At 60.3% G+C, this 21,171-nt stretch overlaps 1 protein-coding gene and 2 long non-coding RNA genes across 3 annotated transcripts; 2 read left to right on the top strand and 1 right to left on the bottom strand.

Annotated features, from left to right (window-relative positions):
- Window positions 1-9,563: 9,563 nt before the first annotated feature.
- On the bottom strand, window positions 9,564-13,138 carry LOC135190857 (uncharacterized). The gene is made up of 3 exons (XR_010308659.1): window positions 13,062-13,138; window positions 10,085-10,159; window positions 9,564-9,848 (listed from the first exon to the last, which is right to left on the bottom strand). It is a non-coding gene; the product is annotated as an uncharacterized LOC135190857 (long non-coding RNA).
- Window positions 13,139-13,248: 110 nt separating this feature from the next.
- On the top strand, window positions 13,249-15,254 carry MARCKSL1 (MARCKS like 1). The gene is made up of 2 exons (XM_064172608.1): window positions 13,249-13,395; window positions 14,111-15,254. The coding sequence occupies exons 1-2, from the start codon at window positions 13,318-13,320 to the stop codon at window positions 14,720-14,722; spliced, it is 690 nt and encodes a 229-aa protein (XP_064028678.1). The 5' UTR covers window positions 13,249-13,317; the 3' UTR covers window positions 14,723-15,254.
- Window positions 15,255-16,096: 842 nt separating this feature from the next.
- LOC135190775 (uncharacterized) lies at window positions 16,097-18,006 on the top strand. The gene is made up of 2 exons (XR_010308621.1): window positions 16,097-17,115; window positions 17,571-18,006. It is a non-coding gene; the product is annotated as an uncharacterized LOC135190775 (long non-coding RNA).
- The last annotated feature ends 3,165 nt before the right edge of the window (window positions 18,007-21,171 follow it).

The following is a 21,171-nucleotide window of genomic DNA, read 5'->3' as shown; positions in this document are numbered from 1 at the left end:
TCCAGGCTGATGGGCACCGCAGCTTCAGCTGCTGATGGCTTCTGGGACTTGCTGCTTCCTCTTCAAACAGGATTGCGAGCACAAGGAAAAGGCAAAAGCCTTAATCCTGCAAATCCTCTGCTGCTCCTGCTGAAGACCTCGGGGTGTGCCACGGGCCCCGTCCCCCCTCCCCCGTGCCCACGATGGGATGTTGGGACTGGACACTGCCCCGGGGTTGCCTATCTCAAGCCCTGGAGCGGCTGAACATCCTCCTCCCACCCCAACCCTCCTTGTCTTTGCTCAGCTGAGATGTTGCAACCACCAAATCAGCTCTGCAAAGGAGACCAGAATTAAATCAGCCCCACGCAGGCCCAAGCTGTTAACCCCCCTGGGAGGGTGGTGAGGATCCACCCCCTCCCCCCACACACACCATGGGCACCGGCAGTGGTATGGTGGTGAGGGCCACACTGGTGCTAGGGATATGTGGCAGCCACCAGCTCCACAGCCTCGCTGGGGTGTGGGACCCTCAGTCTGTGCCCCCATGGCGGGGCTGAGCTGCTGCCCACCCCCACCCCGCCCCCGCCGCCCCCGGCTCACAGCCATCTGGCCAGGCTGTATTAAAGGCAGGGAGAAGCTGGAGAGAAACGAGGTCAGGGCTGTGATGGCAGCCAGGGAACAGGGTGAGGCTGCACCCATCTCCTCTCCCTGGCAGCAGGACCCTGGCACCCCCCCCCCATGCCTCCAGCAGGATGCAGTAGTGGCACTGAGCAGAGCTCTTTGGCCCTTGGATGCCAACAGGATCTCAAGCCCCAGCAGCTGGCTCCTGAGTAACAGGGGAATGTGCTGGGTGGACTTTGGCCCCTGCAGCACCGCCACAGCCTGGCAGCACTGGCAGAGCAGAGCAGAAAAGCTGTGCCATGCCTCTTGGGAACACTGCCCACGCCACGGGCACCAGGCAGCAGCAGGGAAAGGTGAGGAGCAGAACCACATCCCCCTGCAGACACCTGCAAATCTGTGCAGGGAGTGCAGCAGGCAAGCCCTTGGGCTCCCTCTCTGCCACTGCCTGAGACGGGCAAACGGGTGCAGTGCCAAAGCCCTGCCCCTGCCCAGGCTGGAGCAGCAGGCTGCATGTGTGAGTGCCCGCAGGCAGCTGCCTGCATTTCATGCATTTTTCAGGAGAAGAAGGTTAGTAGGTCACGCTGGCGCCGCAGGCTTCTCTCCAGCTGAGCTGCTCTGCTGCCAAACCCAGCCAGGCTGGCAGGGAGGGAGCTGGGGTGGGCATACAGCAACCCTGCCCGATGTCATGACAGAGAAAGGCTGCAGCCTCCCCGGGGGCTGCAATGGCCCTTCTGACCCCCACCAGCTTCGGCCACCGTTCACTCTCTGGGGCACCTGAGACGCTGGCATGAGGGGGATGCAGCCAGACCAGTCCCTGTGTTGATGCCAGTGGGCAGGGAACGGGCACGAACCATGCTGGGGGGAGCTGAGGCTCCCCAGCACGGGCTGGCAGCTGCTGGGGCTCCAGCACCCCACGCCACAGGGCCCCACGGAGGCTGGCAGGGTGTGGCAGGGGCAGTGTAGAGGAAAAGGCACCGCAGTTAAAAGTTAACGAGGGGACAAAGCAAAGGCAGGATGGCAACACCAGCGTGGCCACACCAGTGCAAACAGCCTCCTTTAGGGCAGCTCAGGCCTGATAAAGGGGAGAGTGGCTCCGTCCCAGCCCTGCCTGGCCTCTCCCTGTGCCACTGCCACCCCAGGGTGGCATCGGTGCAGCCTCACCATGCCCACGTCCATGCTTGCAACCCCTGTGTGAGACTCAGCACAGGCAGGCTGGGCTCTGCACCAGCACTGCTGCTGGCAGCAGAGTGGGTCCAAAGCTGGGGTGAAGCCTGGCCTGGGGTGGGTGAGCTCAGGTATGAAGGGAACCCAGACCTGGGGTGAATCCGGATCTGGAGTGTACCCAGACCTGAGGTGAACCCCAATCTGGATTAAAGCCAGATCTGAGGTGGATGAATCCAAATCTGGAGTAAGTGAACCCAAATCTGAGATGAGCCCAAATCTGGAGTGAACCCAGACCTGGAGTGGGCAACCTCAAATGAGGGGTGGCAGCAGAGCTGGAGAGGTGGCAGCAGAGATGGGGAGGGTGGCAGCAGAGATGGGGAGGGTGGCAGCAGAGCTGGGGGGGTGGCAGCAGAGCTCGGGGGGTGGCAGCAGAGCTGGGGGGGGTGGCAGCAGAGCTGGGGGGTGGCAGCAGAGCTCGGGGGGTGGCAGCAGAGCTGGGGGGGGTGGCAGCAGAGCTGGGGGGTGGCAGCAGAGCTCGGGGGGTGGCAGCAGAGCTGGGGGGGGTGGCAGCAGAGCTGGGGGGTGGCAGCAGAGCTCGGGGGGTGGCAGCAGAGCTGGGGGGGTGGCAGCAGAGCTGGGGGGGTGGCGGCAGAGCTGGGGGGGTGGCAGCAGAGCTGCGCTGAAGCCGGAGCTGGGTGCCATGGCAGCCATGCAGCTCCCTGTCGCTGCGCAGCCCCCACCCCGCAGCCGTTGCCATGGCTACGGCCATGCAAGTCTGGGCGAAATGCATCTGCTGATGCAGCCGTGGGGGTGGGGAGGGCACTGCTGCTCCTCAGTGAGGCTGCCAGGCAGGGACACCAGCTCGTCTCCACCCCCACACCCAATAGGTCCCCACCAAGCCCTTTACCATCTGCTGTCCCCTGCCAGGATCTTGTGTGGAAAGGAGGGTGCCAGAACCCTGCCATAGAGGGCTACGGACCCCCTTTGATGGGGTGCATCACGGGGAGCACCCACACTCTAACCCCGAGAGTGGTGCCAGAGGCTTTTCCGTGCTGGGCAAAGCCCAGGGAGGGGAGGTCAGGGAGCTGTGCCTGCCTCCAGAGGGTACAAACACAGCCACACACCCCCAGAGCTCTTCTCGCCAGCTCCCCGGGACGCAGAGAGCTAAACTGGCACAACTGGGACGTTTGGGAGGCAAAGTGCTCCCCAGTAAGCACAGTACCAGGCTGTGGGGCACGGAGCAGCCCTCCCCCCGGAGCCCACCGTCAGGGGCTCTGGGTGCTGCTGGCCCTCAGGCTCCCTCCCAGCCCTGCCGGCGGCTGCGGTGGCCCTGGGGACACTTTCGGTTTTGCTCAGAGGAGGAGGAGGGGAATTCTGCTCCTGGCGTTGAGCAATCCGGGCTGGGGACAGGCGAGGATCAGGGAAGGAGGGGATTTCTGATGGAAAGTTGCAGACAATCCCAGCCCCTGACGTGATTCCCCAGCCCGGCTCCACTCCAGCTCCTCCCTCGCAGCCGAACCTGCTGGGAACTGAGCTCCAGCAGCCTCCCTCCCACTGCTGTGGGATCTGGGGGAGAAGGTTGTCCTGGCAGCCCAGGATTCGCTGGGAGCTACAGGTACCCCCAGCCCATCACACCGCCCAGGATCCAGGAGGAGCCAGCGGCAGCGCAGAGGTCAACGACACTGACACCGCACAGGCACCTAAGGAGGCTCCGCAGTTAGCAGTGGGCTCAGATGAGCAGGGCTGGAGGTTCTGGGTGAGGCACTTAGTGCCATGGTCTGGTTGAGTGGATAGGGCTGGGTGCTAGGTTGGACTGGATGAGCTTGGAGGTCTCTTCCAACCTGGTTGATTCTGTGATTCTGTGATTCTATGATTCTGTGATTCTGTGATTCTATGATTCTGTGATTCTGTGATTCCCATCTCTCGGGGCTGTTTTCATAGAATCATAGAATCAAGCAGGTTGGAAGAGACCTCCAAGCTCATCCAGTCCAACCTAGCACCCAGCCCTATCCAGTTAACCAGACCATGGCACTAAGTGCCTCAGCCAGGCTTTTCTTGAAGACCCCCAGGGACGGTGCCTCCACCACCTCCCTGGGCAGCCCATTCCAGTGCCAATCACTCTCTCTGTGAAGAACTTCTTCCTAACATCCAGCCTATACCTACCCTGGCACAACTTGAGACTGTGTCCCCTTGTTCTATTGCTGGTTGCCTGGGAGAAGAGTACCAAAAGACAACAGCTCCCCCTCCTCACCCTCCCCCCAGTTCCATCATGTCCCAGTGCCCCTCCAGCACTCTCCATCCCTCCAACCCTTCTGCCGGCCAGGCAAAAGCCAAGCCCGTCCTGACTGTCCGTGTGTCTTTCCTTCTGACTGTCCATGGAGTCCATCCCAGTCCCTTCCCCCCACGTCCACCCTCGGCACACACTGGCCTCTCTCTGCCTGGGCCCGTCAGATGTTGCTGAAAAGGAACAATGCGAGGTATTGTCTGTCCCTGCTCGCAGGCATCAAAACCCAGCAGCGCAACAAAAAGAGACATTGACTTGCAGGGAGAAAGAGGCCCTTAGAGCCCGGGCTGCTGGCCCGGGGGAGGGATCCCTGCCCCACAGCATCCCAGCGCCGCTTTCCTGTCCCGGCTCCGGCAGTGCCGGCAGCCCCGCGAAGCGCTCGGCCGGATGCCACCGGCCCCGGGGACTGGGCTAAAAGGGGTCACCAGGCTGCCGGGGGTGGGGGCATGCTGGTGGAGGGGATGGGCTGCTGCGTCCCATCGGCAAGAGATGTCCTTGCGATAGGCGTCACAGAATCCCCAGCACGGCTGGAAAGGGACCTCTGGGGCTCATCCAGTCCAACCCTCCCTGCTCCAGCAGGGGCATCCACAGCAGCTTGCCCAGGAGCACAATGGCCAGGGGGGGCTGGGACTGAATGATCTCCAGAGGTCCCTTCCACAAACACATCTTGAGGGGCTTGAACCCCCAGGGCTCAACTTCCTTAAGGCTCCTGTCCTAGACCCCCAGCATGGTAGGGGGCTCTAAGACAGGAGCCTGCCAGAGCAGGACCACACTATCTAACATAGATCACACAGGAACACATCCAGGCAGGCCTTGAAAGGCTCCAGAGAAGGAGACTCCACAACCTCTCTGGGCAGCCTGTGCCAGGGCTCTGGGACCCTTCCAGGCAAGAAGTTCCCCCTTGTGCTGAGCTGCAACCTCCTGTGCTGCAGCTTCCATCCACTGCTGCTTGTCCTGTCCCAGGGAGCAGTGAGCAGAGCCTGTCCCCCCCTCCTGGCCAGCCCTCAGATACTTATAAACGTTTATCAAATCCCCTTTAAGTCTTCTCTTCTCCAGACCAAAACCCCCCCAGGTCACTCAGCCTCATGCCCTCCAGCCCCATAACCACCCTGGACGAGGGGACATGGCATCTGCTGCCATCACACAGCCACAGCTCCACGGAGCTTGGTGGCATTGCCCTGAGCAGGAGCGAGGGCTGGCCCTGGCCCATGCTCCCAGGGCAGTGTGAGTGCCACCACATGTCCTGCTGGCAGCTATGGTGGCCACCAGCAGCCCACTTGCACAGCAGCAACCAAGGCAGAGTGGCTCAGCTCCGAGCTCCTTTCTGCAGCCCCTCACAAGGACGTGGCAGAGGTGACCCCCGGGGATGGAGGGCACTGAGCCCACCTTGGGGACCCACAGGAAGATCACTGTCCCCAGGGGAAGGGCAGCAACCTGCATCCACCGTGGCTCTACCACAGCAGCCTGGCCACGTCCCCCGTGGCTGGACTCGACGACAGTGGAACAATGCCCAGAGCCCACAGCATCCCCTGCTGCGTGTCCCAGCTGTGGGCACGCTCCCGTGGCACCTCCGCAGGCAGCTCCAGAGGAAACAGGATGGGGAAAGCTCCACTTGGACCAAGCATCCCTTTTGTTTCCATTATAAACTTCCCTTCCATCGAGGAAGGAGGCTCTGAGACACACTCCCGACTCACTCCCCCGCTCAGGGGACCCTGCCAGCAGCCCTGGCTGGGGTGGGAAGGGGCAGCACCCGGTGCGTGGCAGCACCCAGCCACCCTCCCCGTCCCCGCTGCCAGCTGCATGCTGCAGCCCCTTTCCTCCTGGGCACTCGCTGGCAGCTGTCCTGCTCCTGTAACGAGCCCGAAGCGGCAGCGCTCAGCTCGCTCAGGGTCAGGGAGCTCTTTATCAGCACTGAGCCTCAGCCCAGGGCAGGAATACAGCAGATAAGAGGTGTGGGAGAGCATCAGCCCGGGCCAGCCCGAGCTGCTGGGTCCCTGTGGCCAGCAGGAGTAGGGCAGTGATTGTATCTCTGTGCTCAGCACTGGTGAGGTCCCACCTCGAATACTGGGTTCAGTTTGGGGTCCCTCACTCCAAGAAGGGCATTGAGAGGCTGTAGTGGGTTCAGAGGAGGGCAACGAACCTGGTGAAGGGTCTGGAGCAGGAGCTGAGGGTGTTGAGGAGGCTGAGGGGAGACCTTCTGGCTCTCTGCAACTCCCTGAGAGGAGGCTGCAGCCAGGTGGGGGTTGGGCTCTTCTCCTAGTATCAGGTGATGGAATGAGATGAAATGGCCTCATATTGTTCCAGGGTAGGTTTAGGCTGGATATGAGCAACTCTTCCCTCACTGCAATGGTCAGGCATTGGCACAGGCTGCCCGAGGAGGTGGCATAGTCCCCATCCCTGGTGGTGCTCAGGAAAGCTGTGGGCATGGCACCTGGGGACATGGTTCAGTGTCCATGGTGGTGTTGGGCTGATGGTTGGACTCAGTGATCCTGGAGGTCTCTTCCAACCAAAACTGTTGTATGATTCCTGTTCTCCTGGGAGGAGTTGGGGAAGGTCCTGCTGGGGCTCTCCATGGAGTGTTGACCTTCACCATGCAGAAACTCCCCCAGGACCATGCCCGTGGGATCCTTCTCCTCCCAGCACCATCCCAGGGGGGAAGCAGGGCTGGGGGCCCCAAGGCAGCCCAGCCCAATCCCCCTGCTGATGGGTTTGAGGTTAGAGGGCTTGGCTTTGTTTGCAAATGCTCCAGCTCCTGGCCAAAGAGAAGAGCAGATGGTCGCTGAGATCAAAAACGAGAGGACTGCTCTTTCTTTTCCTCCCCCATGACTCACAGCTGCCAACCTCTGCCCCCAGCCACCTCTTCTTGAGCAGGGAAGGGCTGATAGCGGCGGAGGCTGGGGGGTGGAGAAAGGTCCTGGGGATGGGGGGGGGGGGGGGGGGAGAAAGGTCCTGGGGTGGGAAAGAGGGGCTGGTCCTGCAGGGTGGGACGTTGGGAGGCTGCTAGTGGAGTGAAAAGCGAGCCCAGAAATAGCCGAGGCAGTTGCACAAGGCGCTGGTTGCCATGGGATCCCCCCCAGCAGCAGCGCCGGGCGCTGGCAGGCACAAGAACAGCTCCTTTCTTGTGTTTCTATGGAAAGGCAGCTCCGCGCTGCAGCCTCCCGGGCTGGAGCCTTTCCCAGGGCAGGAAGGACTCGGGAACGCCGGCTGCAGCCTGGGCTCCCTGCGAGCAGCAGGGAGGAAGGATCCCCCCCGCGGTAACGTCCTGAGCAGCCTCCTGCTTGGGTCCGGGACGCTTGAGTGGTCTGAAGGTCGCTCAGCAGCCAGCCCGAGAGGGGCTGCACAGCCAGGAGTAGGTTTGGTGGTGCCAAGCTTCTGCACTCTTCCTCCTGCCTGCCTGTCCTCAGCCAGCCTTCATCTCCTGTAGAAACCCCCCAGCAAGCAGCTGGGGCCAGACCTCCTCTCTGCAGCTGAGGATGCCCCAGGATCACAGCAACGTCCCAAGCCCCTCAGCATCCCCAGGTCCGACCTACTCTGCGGGAGTCACCTTGAATGTATCCCCAAGCATCACATCCAAAGGACCCTTGAACACATCCAGGCTTGGTGACTCAACCACCTCCCTGGGCAGCTCATTGCAGTGAGTGTGGTGCTGAGTGAGGACTCAGGAATGAGCCCCCCATGGTCACCCTCCCCCAGCCCTTCTGTCCCAGGGCCCTTATGGGCTGCTCGGCTGGAGCACCACTCGCCACAGGGATCAGACAGGTGGCCACGTCCTGGAGTCACACCATGGGTCCTGGGAATGTCAAACTATGGGGTGGGCATGGCTGGTGGACACAGCAGCAGACCCCAGACCCTGACCCACAGCTACTCTTCTCATCCAAGGGCTCTTTCCCAGGGCCATTCCCATGCTGGAGCTGCCACCACGGGAGACATCGTTACCAGCCAGCCCTGTGTATGGCACAACCCAGCCCTGCACTCTCCCTGCTGGAATTCTCTCCCTGGAGAGATCTAATTAGCTAATTCCTTTGCTGTTTAGCAATCAATATGGCAATGCCTCTGCTTCACTCCCAGCGTTGTTGCTTGCCCTGGCTGGGTCCCCCCTGTTAAAGATCCTCGAGCAGGCGAGCAGAGGCTGGCAAATGGCTCCAGACAGGTGAGTGAGTAACTGCATCAGTTCTTCATTGAGGGAATACAGTGGGTGGCAGGAGGAGGGCAAAGAGCTGCAACCCTCCTGCCCCACTCCAGCCCTCCCCTGGCAGCCCCAGTGCAGGGGGCTGAGCTCTCTGCTCTGCTTTGCAGCCTGGCAGCGCTTCACACCTAATGAATTAATAACCAGCGCGGGGCGTAAGTAGGTCTGGGGAGTGGAAAACAACATCCGCCAAGATCTCACCTCCCCGAGGCCTTTCAGGCAGCAGCAGCAGCGTTGCAGAGAGGCAGACAGATTTGTCTGCCTGTCCATCTGCTGGAGGAGCAGACAGCTCTGTCATCTGTCCCTCTGCCTGCGCCCGGCAAATCCCCGGCACTGCCCCAGCGCCCCTGGAGCCGCAGAGAGCCCAGCAGCAGCCTCTGCTCTGCTCTGCTCCCTTTCTCTGCCTGGCACCCGGGGGAGGGAGAAGCCCGACCCGTGGCAAGCAGGGCATGGTGGGCACACTGCTCTCTGCTGGGAGGGTTTGGGTTGGGTTACTGCTGGGAAGCCACTGCTGCGCACAGGGTGACCTCCTCCCCCCTCCCCCCGTGTCACCACTCCTGCCACACAGAGCCACCTGGCTGGAAGAGGTCTTAAGATCATTCAGTCAGCCATAACCTAACAGCTCCCTGGGCACAGCTCTTAACCAGGGCCCTAAGCTCCTCGTCCAGACAGCTTTGGAGCACCTCCAGGCATGGGCACTCCCTGGGCAGCCTCTGCCAGTGCTCGGTGACCGCTTTGGGTGAACAAATTGCTCCTTGTGTCCAACCTGGACCCTCTCTGCTGCCACTCGAGGCCATTTCCCCTTGTCCTGTCCATTTGTTCCTAGGAAGAAGAGCCCAACCCCCACCTGGCTCCAGCCTCCTCTCAGGGAGCTGTAGAGAGCCACAAGGTCTCCCCTCAGCCTCCTCTTCTCCAGGCTGAACACCCCCAGTTTCCTCAGCTGCTTCTCATGGGACTTGGGACCCAGACCCCTCCTCACCAGCCTTGTTGCTCTCCTCTGGACACAGTCCAGCCCCTCAGAGTCCTTCCCTACACCCCCTGTGACACAGGGACTAGGAAAACATCCACTTCCCAGGCTGGGAGCTGGAACAGTTTGCCACAGGTCTGCCCAGGGGGTCCCACCCTCACCCCACAGAGCAGCAAGGCTCCGGCACCAGTGGCAGCTGCCAGGATGGCCACACTGAGCACCACTGCTGAGCCAGCTAAGCCCTTCAGGTGCCACTGCTGCCATCAGGACGGGCATCTGCAGCAGATGCAGGGCTCTGGAAGAGGAGACAGGCAGGGGAATGCACCGGGGAGGTGTCTATTTATAAACACGTCCCTCACGCCGCGCCGCAGGAGAGGGCTCTCAGGAGGAGCCCTGCTGGAGAGAGATGTGGCAACTGGGGACTCCTGCCCGATGGAAGCAGCTGGGAAGCAGCATGCCAGCTTTGCTGCATCGCCTGCGATGCTGGGGGGGTCTGTTCTCCCCTCACCCGCAGCCAGGCTGCATCCTGACCTGGTGCATCCCGCTGGAGATGTGGCATCTGCCGCTCCAGCGCTGCCTGCCCAGCCTGGTGGCAGGGGAGCAGCGGTCTGGAAAGTGCCTCCTGCCCTCCAGCAAGACATGCAAGAGACCTGGGGACCGAGGAGGGGGAGTGTCACTGAGCCAAGCGGCCCCAGCTGAGCCAGCAGCACCCAGCACGGTGACAGCACCGTGACCACCCTGCCAGCCCCAGCCCTGTAAAGCCCATCCCAAATCCCACCACATCCTCCCAGTGAGCAAAGGGTGGAGCTTTGCATCCCCATCCTGGCAGACAAAGCTGCACATGGGCTGCCACCATCCCCCCAAGAACTGTACCCCCTTTGCCCACCTCTCAGCTCCCACTGTGATGGTGCAGGTGGGTGATGAGGCTCTGGTGCTGCTCACCCCAGTGGTTCTCCTGCAGCTGTGGCACAAGAGGACAGGAAGGTCTCAGGGCTGCTGCAGGCATGGATGGGCTCAGATGGGCACTGAGAAACCTGGAACTCAGCTGGGTTGGGTTGGCATGGCTGAAGTGTTGTCTTGCTGCAGCGGTGGGGTGGGATGGGTAAGGATGTGTTGGGATGGGATGGAATGAGCATGAGCATGGGGAAGGGATGAAGTTGGGGATGAGATGAGGGTTGGGATGGGATTGAGTGAGGATGAGAATGGGGATGAAGGTTGGGATGGAATGAAGATGAGAATAGGGATGAAGTTAGGAATGGAGTGAAAGTTGGGATGGAATGAGGCTGAGAATAGGGATGAAATTGGGGATGGGATGAAGGCTGGGATGGAACGAGGCTGAGAATAGGGATGAAGTTGGAGATGAGATGAGGGTTGGGATGGGACAGCAGCAGAGACAACTCTGTTCCCACAGAGAAGAGCCAGGGCAAAAGGAAGCTCAGTGGAAAGACAGAAAATGACTCCCAGGAGGTGAGAAGAAAAGTGTGGGGTTGGCACAGCTGCTGCTGACACTTGGACAGCTGCTGGGGCACAGGGACAGGTTCCCCAGCTGTGGCTCTGGCAGGTTCTGCTCCCCAGCAGGTAAAGGCTGGCCTGGAGCAGCAGCAGAAGCAGGAAGGCTGGAAAAGCTTTCGGATCACTGAGGCCAGCCATAAGCCATGGCCACTGAACTACAGCCTCAACTGCCACATCCACTGAGCACCTCCAGGGCTGGGGACTCCACCACCTCCCTGGGCAGCCTGTGCCAGCACCTGACCACCCTTCCAGGAAAGAAATTGTTCCTAACCTCCAAGCCACTGACCTCGCTGCGCTCCGAAAAGCACATCCTAGACCCAGGGGTGCCTCCCCCACAGCTCCTGGGCAGCCCTGATGGGCAACTGTCCATGCCACAGCAGGGCAGAGGCGCGGGCAGGCAGAGCAGCAGCAGCCCAGCAGCCGTTCAGAGGCTTTATCATCAACTGGCCACCAAAAGTCAATAAGGAAGATGCTGCCTGCTTTAATTAACAGCGGAATTTCACTCTACCAGGGGGTGAGATGATGTGGGGGGCAGGGAGGACAGAGACAAAACATGACCTTGTTGGTGGAGCACACACAGTGGCACATTGTTTTCCCCTGGGAGATGCTGGCCTTGATCCTGCCAGGGCTCTGCAGCACAGCTGGAGGCTGTGGGGCTCAGGAGGGTGTCCTGCTGCCTGCGCTGGCTCTGCGGCGAGTTTTGGGGTGCAAGGGTGCGTGGGGGGCACTGAGGACATGCACATGAGGGTGGTGAGAGCCTAGAAGGGGTTGCCAGGGAGGTGGTGGAAGCCTCATCCCTGGAGGTGCTTAAGGCCAGGCTGGATGAGACTCTGGACAGCCTGCTCTGGTGTGAGGTGTCCGTGCCCATGGCAGGGGGGTTGGAACTGGATGATCCTTGAGGTCCCTTCCAGCCCTGACTGATTCTGGGATTCGATGACATGGGGCTCAGGACATGGCACTGGGGAGCATGGCCCTGCTGCTGCTGCTGCTGCTGCTGCTGGGGTGTGGGTTGGCCAGGAAACACTGTTGGCTTAGAATCACAGGACCATGGAACTCTTGAGCCTGGCAGAGAGCTTTGAGACCATTCAGCCCAGCTGCTCTGCTGGGGCTCGCAGTGCCACCGCTGCTGCTAAGCTGCTGCCACTAAACCACCTCCCTCAGCACCACATCCAGGAGGCTTTCCAACACCCCCAGGCACAGGGGCACCACCACCTCCCTGGGCAGCCTGGGACAGTGCTCAACAGCTCTTTCTGGGAAGAAATCCTGTCCTGATCCCCAAACTAACCCTCCCCTGGCACAACCTGGGGCTGCTCCTCTTGTTCTCTTGCATGTCAGAAGAGACCAAGCCTCACCTCACCAAGGCTCTTGTAAGGGTGATGAAGCCTCTCCTCAGCTCCCTCTTATGAGGACTAAACAACCTTAAAGTCAAGTCAAACCATCACCCAACAGCTCCCTGTGCACAGCTGTTAGCTCTTCATCCAAATGTCTCCTCTCCAGGGATGGGCACTCCACCACCTCCCACTCCACCACCTTCCCTGGGCAGCCTGTGCCAGTGCCTGGTGACCCTTTTGGTGAAGAAATGTTTCCTGCTCCCCTGGTGCAGCTCAAAACAGGCTTGGACAGACACAAAAGGGTCCTGTTTTGGGGAGCACTCTTCAATGAAGTCCTCTGTGCCTGGAGTCCCCCCCATGCCACTGCTGGCCGTGCCCAGTGGCCCTGGCAGCACCAGCAGGCTGCAGAGCCCTTGCCAGCCACTTTGGTCTGCTCTCAGTTTCTTTTCTCCTAAGTTCTCTTTTTCCAGGAAAGCAGAAACCCAGGAGGCCAAAGCAGCTGATCTGTGTGCCAGGGAGCACAGCGAGGTGAGAGCCAGGCTGTGACCCATGGCACAAGCTGTGACCCGTGGCACAAGCTGTGCCCCACATCGAGACCTTCCAAGAACTGACAGAGCTCACCCTGCACTGAGCAGAGCCCTGAGGTGCCAGGGACACACTGCAGCATGGCAGTGCCCTGGGGGAGATGGGGCTGGGAAGAGCAGAGCCCTGAGGTGCCAGGGACACACTGCAGCATGGTAGTGCCCTGGGGGTGGTGGGGCTGGGATGAGCAGTGCCTGGGATGAGATGAGCAGCACCCCGGCGCTGGGGGCACCCCGGGGGTGTCAGGGCTGGCATGAGCAGCATGCCAAGGGTGATGGGGCTGGGGTCAAAGGCAGCCTGGGGTGACAGTGCTGCTATGAGCATAATCCGGGGACGTCGGGGCTGGGATGAGCAGCGCCCTGGAAGTGAGGGGGGGCTGAGGGCGGCTGCATCCCTTGCCCCTTCCCTACCACCCCCCACATCCCAGTCTGGCCCCACCTGGTGCAGCCTCGGTTCCCGGCGGTCTCACGACCGGGCACGGGGGAGCAGCAGCCTTCCGTATCTCCCACCCCCCGATCCCCAGTCCCCAATCCCCGCCGGGGCGCTGGCTCCATCCCCGTCCCCCGCCCCCGGGGCGGGCTCGCTGTCGGCCCGCCCCCTCCCCGTGCCTTATTACCGGGGCTGCGGGGGGCTCGCCCTACTCCCGCCGAGCGCAGCCGCCGCGGCGGGGTCCCTCGGCCCGACGTGCCGCACCATGGGCAGCCAGGGCTCCAAGGCGGCCAAGGCGGACGGGAACGCCGCCGACACCGAGCCCGCCAAGGCCAACGGGCAGGTAGGTACCGGGGGAGCGCACCGGGGAGCTCCCGCTGGGGCGGGCTGGCAGGGATAGGGCGTGTGGAGGGCCGGGGGGGGGCAGACAAAGGCGGCGGCGATCACTCGGTGGGGAAGGGGCGATGGTGGCGGCGGTGACCCCGGAGGGGGCTGGAACGGCCCGTCCTGCCCGTCGGGCACCGAGCGATGCGGCACCGCCCGCACCGCGCCCCGGGCTCCCTCCAGGCACCGGGCGGGGGCCCCGTCTGCCGCCGCGCCCCGGTACCGGGAGTGGAGCGCGGGCGCCGCCCGGTGGTAACGCGCAGAGCCTTCCGCTCACACCGACCCCACGGTGTGACCCCCCCCAGCCCCGCTGCATCCCCTCTCCCCATTGCACCCCCCGTGCCCGGTGCCGGCCGTGCGCCGGTGGCAGCGCGCTGAGCTCCGCCGTGTATTTCCATCCCTGCTGCACCTCCCGTGCCCGGGGCACCCCGCTCATCCCGGTGCATTCCCGTGCCCTCCCCCACCGTGTCCCCGCTGCACCCCTCTTTCCCAGCTGGGCATCAGTGGCAGCACTCCCCACCCGCCTCGCCCCTCATGCCCGCCGAGCCTGAGCATCCTTTCGCCCATGCCCTTTCCTTGGCTGGGGGGGGGGGGGAGGATTTCGGGGAGGGGGTGCTGAGTGCCAGCCGTGCCTAACGCTCTGCTCTCTTTCTCCCCCCTCCCCCCCTGCCCAGGAGAATGGCCACCTGAGGCTCAATGGGGACATGACCCCCAAGGTGGGGGCCCAGGCTGTGCCCCTGAACGGGAACGGCTCAGCTGAACCCCTCAAAGAGGAGAACAAGGAGGAGCAGGATGGTGGAGACACCATCGAGCCTGCTCCCCCTGCCGAAGGGGGGGATGCTAAACCTGAAGGTGCTGCGGCCCCCAAGGACACCCCCAAGAAGAAGAAGAAGTTCTCCTTCAAGAAATCCTTCAAGCTGAGCGGGATCTCGTTCAGGAAGAACAAGAAAGAAGCTGGGGACTCCTCCGGCTCCTCTCCCACGGAGGACCAAGGCAAGGCGGAGGCCAAGGGCGAGGAGAACCCCACTTGCTCGGGCGGGGGGACGGAGCCGTCGGCTCCCCCCGAGGAGGGGACGGCGGAGGAGCAGCCTGGCAAGCCCGAGGAGAGCCCCGCGGGTGGGCAGCAGGGAGCCGAGCCCGTGAGGGAGGATGCTGAAGCGAAGGGAAGCGAGGAGCAGCAGCAGCAGGCAGGGGAGAGCCACGGGGACACAGCCACACCGCAGCAGCTCTCCAAACCCGCCCAGCCTGAGCCTACAGCAGCTCCAGCGGAGCAGAAGGAAGAGTAGAGCCCACTTGGCGTTGTCCTGACTTAAGACTCTTACTCCATCCTCTCCATCCTGGTTAACACCACGGACTCCACACGCCCCACACACACACACTCCCCCCTCCTTGCCCCCGCCTAGAACTGACAACACTTTCTAAACCCAACACCCCCTCCCCCCCCCCCCCCGAGCTCTTTCCCTTCCCTTCCCTCCTTAGAAAGCTGGTTTGGATTCCTACCACCACCCACCTGGGAGCAGCTCGACCTGAAACCCTTTCCAACTGTGGAGGAGAGACTATCCTGGACCTAACTGGAACTTACAGTTTGTGACACCCCAGCCCTGCCACCCCCACCCACCCCACCCCCAACTCTCTGGCTGGTCTCTTGGCTGACCCCCACTCAAAGCCCAACGAGTCAGGGACTTTTTTTTTCTTTTTCAGTGGATTCCTCCTTTTTTTCTCCCCCCCCCCCTCCCCTCCCCCCTTTCCTTTCTTCCCCTCCCCCTCTCTGTTTACATTCCTGGTTCTGACTTCATTTAAAGTATTTTGTGCTTTTTATAGAGGTCTCAATGGTTTCAAAGCTAACCTCGGGTAGTTGTTTGGTTGGGGGGGGGGGGGGGGTTTATAATGTCTTACTCTTGGCTTAAACTCCCTGCCCCACCCCCCCCCTTTTCCCCTCATCCAAAGCTTGTAAGTCTGCTGTGTTTAATTCTGCTTCTAGGGAGTAACTTTTAGGGGGAGGTGTGGGGAGGGGGAGGGCTGCCAGCTGTATCATGTGAAGCTACATCCTTTTGGCATTGATTTTATTCTCTTTTATTTTTTCTTCCCCCCCCCCCCCTTGCCCCCTGTAAATAATTTTTTTTAATGGCCAAAACCTTTTTTTTTTTTCTTTGCAATTTTCTAACTTCTCAAAGGGGAAGAAAAAACAAAACCACCAAACAAAAGGCAAAGGGAGAGAAAAAAACCAACAACAAAGACAACAAAATCCCCCCCCCCCCCCCCAGAAACAACAAAAGCTGTGAGAGCTTTCTTGTAACATTGGCAAAGGAATAAATGGTGACCCCTTTATGGGTGAGCTTGGAGTCCTTCTTGTCCTGGAGAGGCCAGACAAGGGCCGAGGGAGGAGATGCTGGCAGTTGCTTATTGAGCTCAGCAGCTGCTGCGTTTAATCAGCGCCCCCCCCCCCTCCCCCCCCCCCCCCCCAGCCCCTGCCTCTGCTGGCAGTTAATTGACTTGCAGCAGATGTAGAGCTACAGCCACAAAGGACTTTCTCACACAAGGCTCTGGTCGCTACCTTCGGAGCCAACTGCTCAGCTGGCTGCATGGGATCTGTGTTCTTTCAGGATCTAATCCATTCTTTTCTAGTGGGGAGAGGCGGGGGGGGGGGGGGGGGGGGGGGGGGGGTGTAGGGGGAAGATTCTTTACTCCTCAGGAGGGCTGCTGAGTGAAATTCTCGTTTTCGGTTGGGCTTCTGCAAATTTAAAGGGGTTTTGTAGTGGCTTTGGAACAGGTTTGGGCTCCTCTTTCCTGGAAGGACACAGTAGAGAGCCAGATCCGTGTCCTGGGAGCAAAGTGACTTCCAGAGAGACGATGGAGGCACAATGGGTGCCCCTCTTGTGCCTCCTGCTCTCTGCGCAGGGCTGGGGGTGGCAGCAGCACTGCTCCTCTCCAGCAGGGCAGGCAGGACCCGGGGGTGGCAGCAGCACTGCTCCTCTCCAGCAGGGCATGTAGAACCCAGGGGTGGCAGCAGCACTGCCCCTCTCCAGCAGGGCAGGCAGGACCCGGGGGTGGCAGCAGCACTGCCCCTCTGCAGCAGGGCATGGAGCAGCAGGGGATGGCAGCAGCACTGCCCCTCTCCAGCAGGGCAGGGAGCAGCAGGGGATGGCAGCAGCACTGCTCCTCTGCAGCAGGGCAGGCAGGAGCAGGGAGGGTGGCAGCAGCACTGCCCCTCTCCAGCAGGGCATGTAGGACCCGGGGGTGGCAGCAGCACTGCCCCTCTCCAGCAGGGCAGGCAGGAGCAGGGGATGGCAGCAGGGGGTGGCAGCAGCACTGCCCCTCTCCAGCAGGGCATGTAGGAGCAGGGGATGGCAGCAGGGGGTGGCAGCAGCACTGCCCCTCTCCAGCAGGGCAGGCAGGAGCAGGGGATGGCAGCAGGGGGTGGCAGCAGGGGGTGGCAGCAGCACTGCCCCTCTCCAGCAGGAGCTCCAAGGCAGCAGCCTCCACCGGGGGCTCCTCCTGCCAGCTTCAGCAGCAGCTCCATTTCACAGCCTGTTCCCAGCTCCCATCTCCTCACCTGCCTCTGCTGCTTGGGCTGGCAAAGAGACCTGGGCAAAGGCAAAGGAGCAACCATGGCTTGCCTCAGCTGGCACCCCCCTGACATGGCAAGAGCTTGGGGCAAGGACCATGCCTGGTCCCTCAGGTAGGTGGAAGTGGCCCAAGCTCTTTGTTTGCCTCACCGCATCCCCGTGGGAAGGTAGCAGGAGGGGGCAGCAGGATCTCCATCCCTGCTCTTCGGGGGAGGAGGGGGCAGAAGAAGAAGGTGGTGTAGGTATTATGGGCTGGGGCTGGATTCCAGGCTGTGAGGCAGGGGCAGGCTGTGGCTGGGTGCAGCTGCCGCAGAGCATCGTGGCAGCCATTTTAAAGGAGGCTGAAGGAAGGAGCTGCAGGCATCATCTGGCAGAGAAGGGGGGGACCTGTTTTGTGGGAGGAAGGGAAGGCTTCGAATGGTTTGCTCTGGTGGAGGTTGGGGGGAGGGGGAAAAAGGCAGTGGAGTTTTCCCGGGGTGTTACTGCAGCACTAAAAGTCAACTGTGCCACACAAAGCCTCAGCCACACGACCCTGGTTTGGCTTCTGAACCTTTTGTGTCCCTTTCAGGTGTGAGCTCAGCACCCGGCAGCAGGATTCATTCTGCTCCTGATTAAAGAGAGGATTTCTTCTTATTATTGTTAGTTCTCCCTCTCTCCCCCCCCCCCCCCCCCCCCTCCCTTTTCACTCCAATAGCAGATAAAAGCCACTGAAGCTCAGCCAAGAGATAGCTCCCTGCCCAGACCTCGTTATTCCTTCTCCAGATCACCTTTGCTTTCAGGGCATCAGCTGCTGCAACCCCCCCCAACCCAAAACCACAAACCCAATTAGTGCCACTTAGGGGAGCAGCAGGAAAAAATTCCCCCCCCCACCCCTGTGACCCTTCCTAGAGAAGCTGTGAGCAAAGCAAACGAAATTCCAGGGGTGGGTTTCCTTTTCATCTCAGCTGGAGGGCAGGGGCAGGAGGAGCAGTTCAAGGCTACTGTCTCCAGGATAAAAGCAGCTCCCTCCCCCTCACCCCAACACCTCCAGAAGAAACCAGAGTGGAGCCTGGCACACTGTGCCAGGTAACAGCTGTGGCACTTGGGCCAACACATCCAGCTCTCAAAGACCTTTCAGATCACTCAGCCCAACTCTTCTCTAGCCCTACCCAGTCCATCTCCCTCAGCACCACAGCTCTGCCTCTTCCAAAGGTCTCCAGGGATGGGAAGGATGCAACCAACCTCCCTGGGCAGCCTTTGAGAACCCTTTCAGTGAAGAATTTTCTTCTAGTGCCCAACTTAAACTTCCCCTGGTGCAGCTTGAGGCCATTTCCTCTTGTCCTGTTCCTTGTTAATAGAGAGAGGAGCCCAACCCCCACCTGGCTCCAGCCTCCTTTCAGAGAGCTGTAGAGAGCCAGAGGGTCTCCTCTCAGCCTCCTTCTCTCCTGGCTAAACAACTCCAGATGCTCTTCTGAAAGAGGAGGGGAAGCAGTCATGGCTCAACTAACCTTGCATAGGAGCAAGCAAGTTGGAAGATATCTCCAAGCTCAAGCCAGGCTGCATGGGTGGGCAGAGGCCAAGGGGATGAGATTGAACAAGGCCAAGTGCAGGGTTCTGCACTTTGGCCACAACAACCCCAAGCAGCACTGCAGGCTGGGGTCAGAGTGGCTGAGAGCAGCCAGGCAGAGAGGGCCCTGGGGGTGCTGGGAGAGAGGAGCTGCAGAGGAGGCAGCAGTGCCCAGGTGGGCAGCAGAGCCAATGGCATCCTGGGCTGGCTCAGGAGCAGTGTGGGCAGCAGGACAAGGGAGGTTCTTCTGCCCCTGTGCTCAGCACTGCTCAGGCCACACCTGCAGTGCTGTGTCCAGTTCTGGGCTACTCCATTCAAGAGAGATGTTGAGGTGCTGGAAGGTGTCCAGAGCAGGGCAGCAAGGCTGGGGAGGGGCCTGGAGAGAGGCTGAGGGAGCTGGGGGTGTGCAGCCTGCAGCAGAGGAGGCTCAGGGCAGAGCTCATTGCTGTCTGCAGCTGCCTGCAGGGAGGCTGTAGCCAGGTGGGGTTGGGCTCTGCTGCCAGGCAGCCAGGGACAGAAGAAGGGGACACAGCCTCAAGCTGTGCCAGGGCAGGTTGAGGCTGGATGTGAGGAGGAAGTTGTCAGAGAGAGTGATTGGCATTGGAATGGGCTGCCCAGGGAGGTGGTGGAGTGGCTGTGGCTGGAGGTGTTGCAGCCAAGCCTGGCTGGGGCACTGAGTGCCATGGTCTGGCTGGTTGGGCAGGGCTGGGTGCTAGGTTGGGCTGGCTGAGCTTGGAGCTCTCTTCCAACCTGCTGGATTCTATGATTCTAGGACCTGTTCTAGCAGGAGCTGTCCCTGCCTATGGCAGGGGGGTTGGAACTGGCTTAGCTTTGAGTTCCCTTCCAACCTAAACCCTTCTTTGCTTCTTCAAGATCTCTTCCAGCCCAAACAACTCTTTGCTTGGCTTGCAAAGCTTGGAAAGCAAACAACTCCTCCCCCAAAATCCTCTGTTCCCTCCCTCCCTCCCAGCAGCAAGCAGCACAACCTCACAGCAGCCATAGAAACGAAGCAGTTTTATTACAAAGAGTCTCAAAAATTCAAAATAAAAGCATCTTTAAAAAACCCCTCACAGTTATCTCCCCCCACCCTCCACACCCCCCACCCCCTTTTTCCCCCACCCCCCCTTCCCAACCCCTTCCCCCAGACACAAAGTTCCACTGAGCTCTCTGGCTTCACATACAAACACTGAGGAGCAGGAGTGAGACACTTCGCTCAGCTTCAAAGAGACTAATCCAAACCAAAGCAAACCCCAAAATGCAACACCCACCCCACCCCCCCCAAAAAAAATATCTGTGGGGAAAGGAAAAGAAAGAAAGGAGAGGAGGAAAAAAGAAGTAGTTAAAAAAATAAACCATTTGAAGAGTAACCTGTGTTAAGTTAGCAGCATTGGTAGAGTTGAGCCCAGCCGCAGCGCTCCGCGGGAGGGACAAATCCTCCTTCCCCCACCTTGAGAAAGGAGAGCAGCAGAGTCAAAAACCTGCCAGCAAAACGTCTGCACCCCCCCAAAAAACTCAGCTGCACCACAGCAGATGTAAAAGAAAAGGCCAGGTCTGGTCACAAGAGTTTTTGGTGGGGGGATAATGTGGGGGAGGTGGAAGAGGAGTAGTTAGGAAAGCCTGCAGAGCCCCATCTGCTGTTCCCTTCCTCAGATAACAGCTCAGGAGGCTGATAAGGAAGTTCCTCTTATTTACTGGCCTTGAGAGCAAAGGAGAGGAAAGGTTCAGCCTGAAAACGTTTTGGTGACTTCATCTGGGAGAGGAGCTGTAGAGTGAGGGACACAGCAACAGGAAGGCTCAGCCTCAGCAGCTTAGGTTTGGGGAAGTGCTGCGGTGGTTTCGGCTGAGGGCACAGATCAGGCCTGGCAGAGCACATCACGGGAGCAGGAGAAGCCCCATGGGCTGTAACTCACTCCCCTCCAACTCCAAGAGGGGCAACAGGGAGAGAAAAATAAAAGAGGCCTCAAAATCTCAGCCCTTCTCTCCCTCGAGCTGCCCCAGGCTGCCCCACAGCTGTACCTGCAAGAGCCTGCCAAAGGCTCCCCCACACAGGAGGGGGATTTGCAGCTTGCACTTGCCAGCTCCTGCAGGGCTCTTAGGCTGCCTCACTAAAGCACTTTTCAGATGTCTTCTGAGCTGTTTCACCTCTTTCCACGGGTTTGCTGCAGGGAGGTAGCCAACTCTATTGAAGAACTGCACTATTTGACCCTGAGAAGTGGCACCAGCTTGCAGTGACGTTACCTTGCCACGGTGGAATCCAACTGAAGACCAAAAAGGATCAGTCCAAGTCTCTCACAGGCTTCATTTGGGAACTCATTTTTCCCACCAAAAGGAAATAACAACACCACCACCACCCCCCCTAAAACAAAAATACCCAAACAAAGAAGGACAAAAAGCAACACAAAAGCAAAAGCAGGGAGGGAGGGGAAACAAAAGAACCAAAAAGAGAATTCATGGCCATCTTTTTCCAGCTAACCTGAAATGCAGACACTACTTCTACTTAAGTTATCCTCTTTGCTGTTGTTGTTGTTCCAAGGGTTGGTTGTTTCAGAGGAGAGAGAGTAAAGGAAGGAAGTGATTTCTTTGCCAGACACCTTAAAGGAGGCAGTGGAAGGCAAGAGTGACA

This window comes from Pogoniulus pusillus, chromosome 37 (assembly GCF_015220805.1).
Source record: "Pogoniulus pusillus isolate bPogPus1 chromosome 37, bPogPus1.pri, whole genome shotgun sequence".
NCBI lineage: Eukaryota > Metazoa > Chordata > Aves > Piciformes > Lybiidae > Pogoniulus > Pogoniulus pusillus.
This window is presented reverse-complemented; position numbering and strand designations above follow the sequence as displayed.

What these genes read in the sequence shown, in the direction of transcription:
- MARCKSL1 (XM_064172608.1), top strand. Translation starts at nt 13,318, where the DNA reads ATGGGCAGCCAGGGCTCCAAGGCGGCCAAGGCGGACGGGAACGCCGCC. An exon ending in CCGCCAAGGCCAACGGGCAG is followed by an intron (nt 13,396 to 14,110) that starts GTAGGTACCGGG and finishes CCCCCTGCCCAG; the next exon opens with GAGAATGGCCACCTGAGGCT.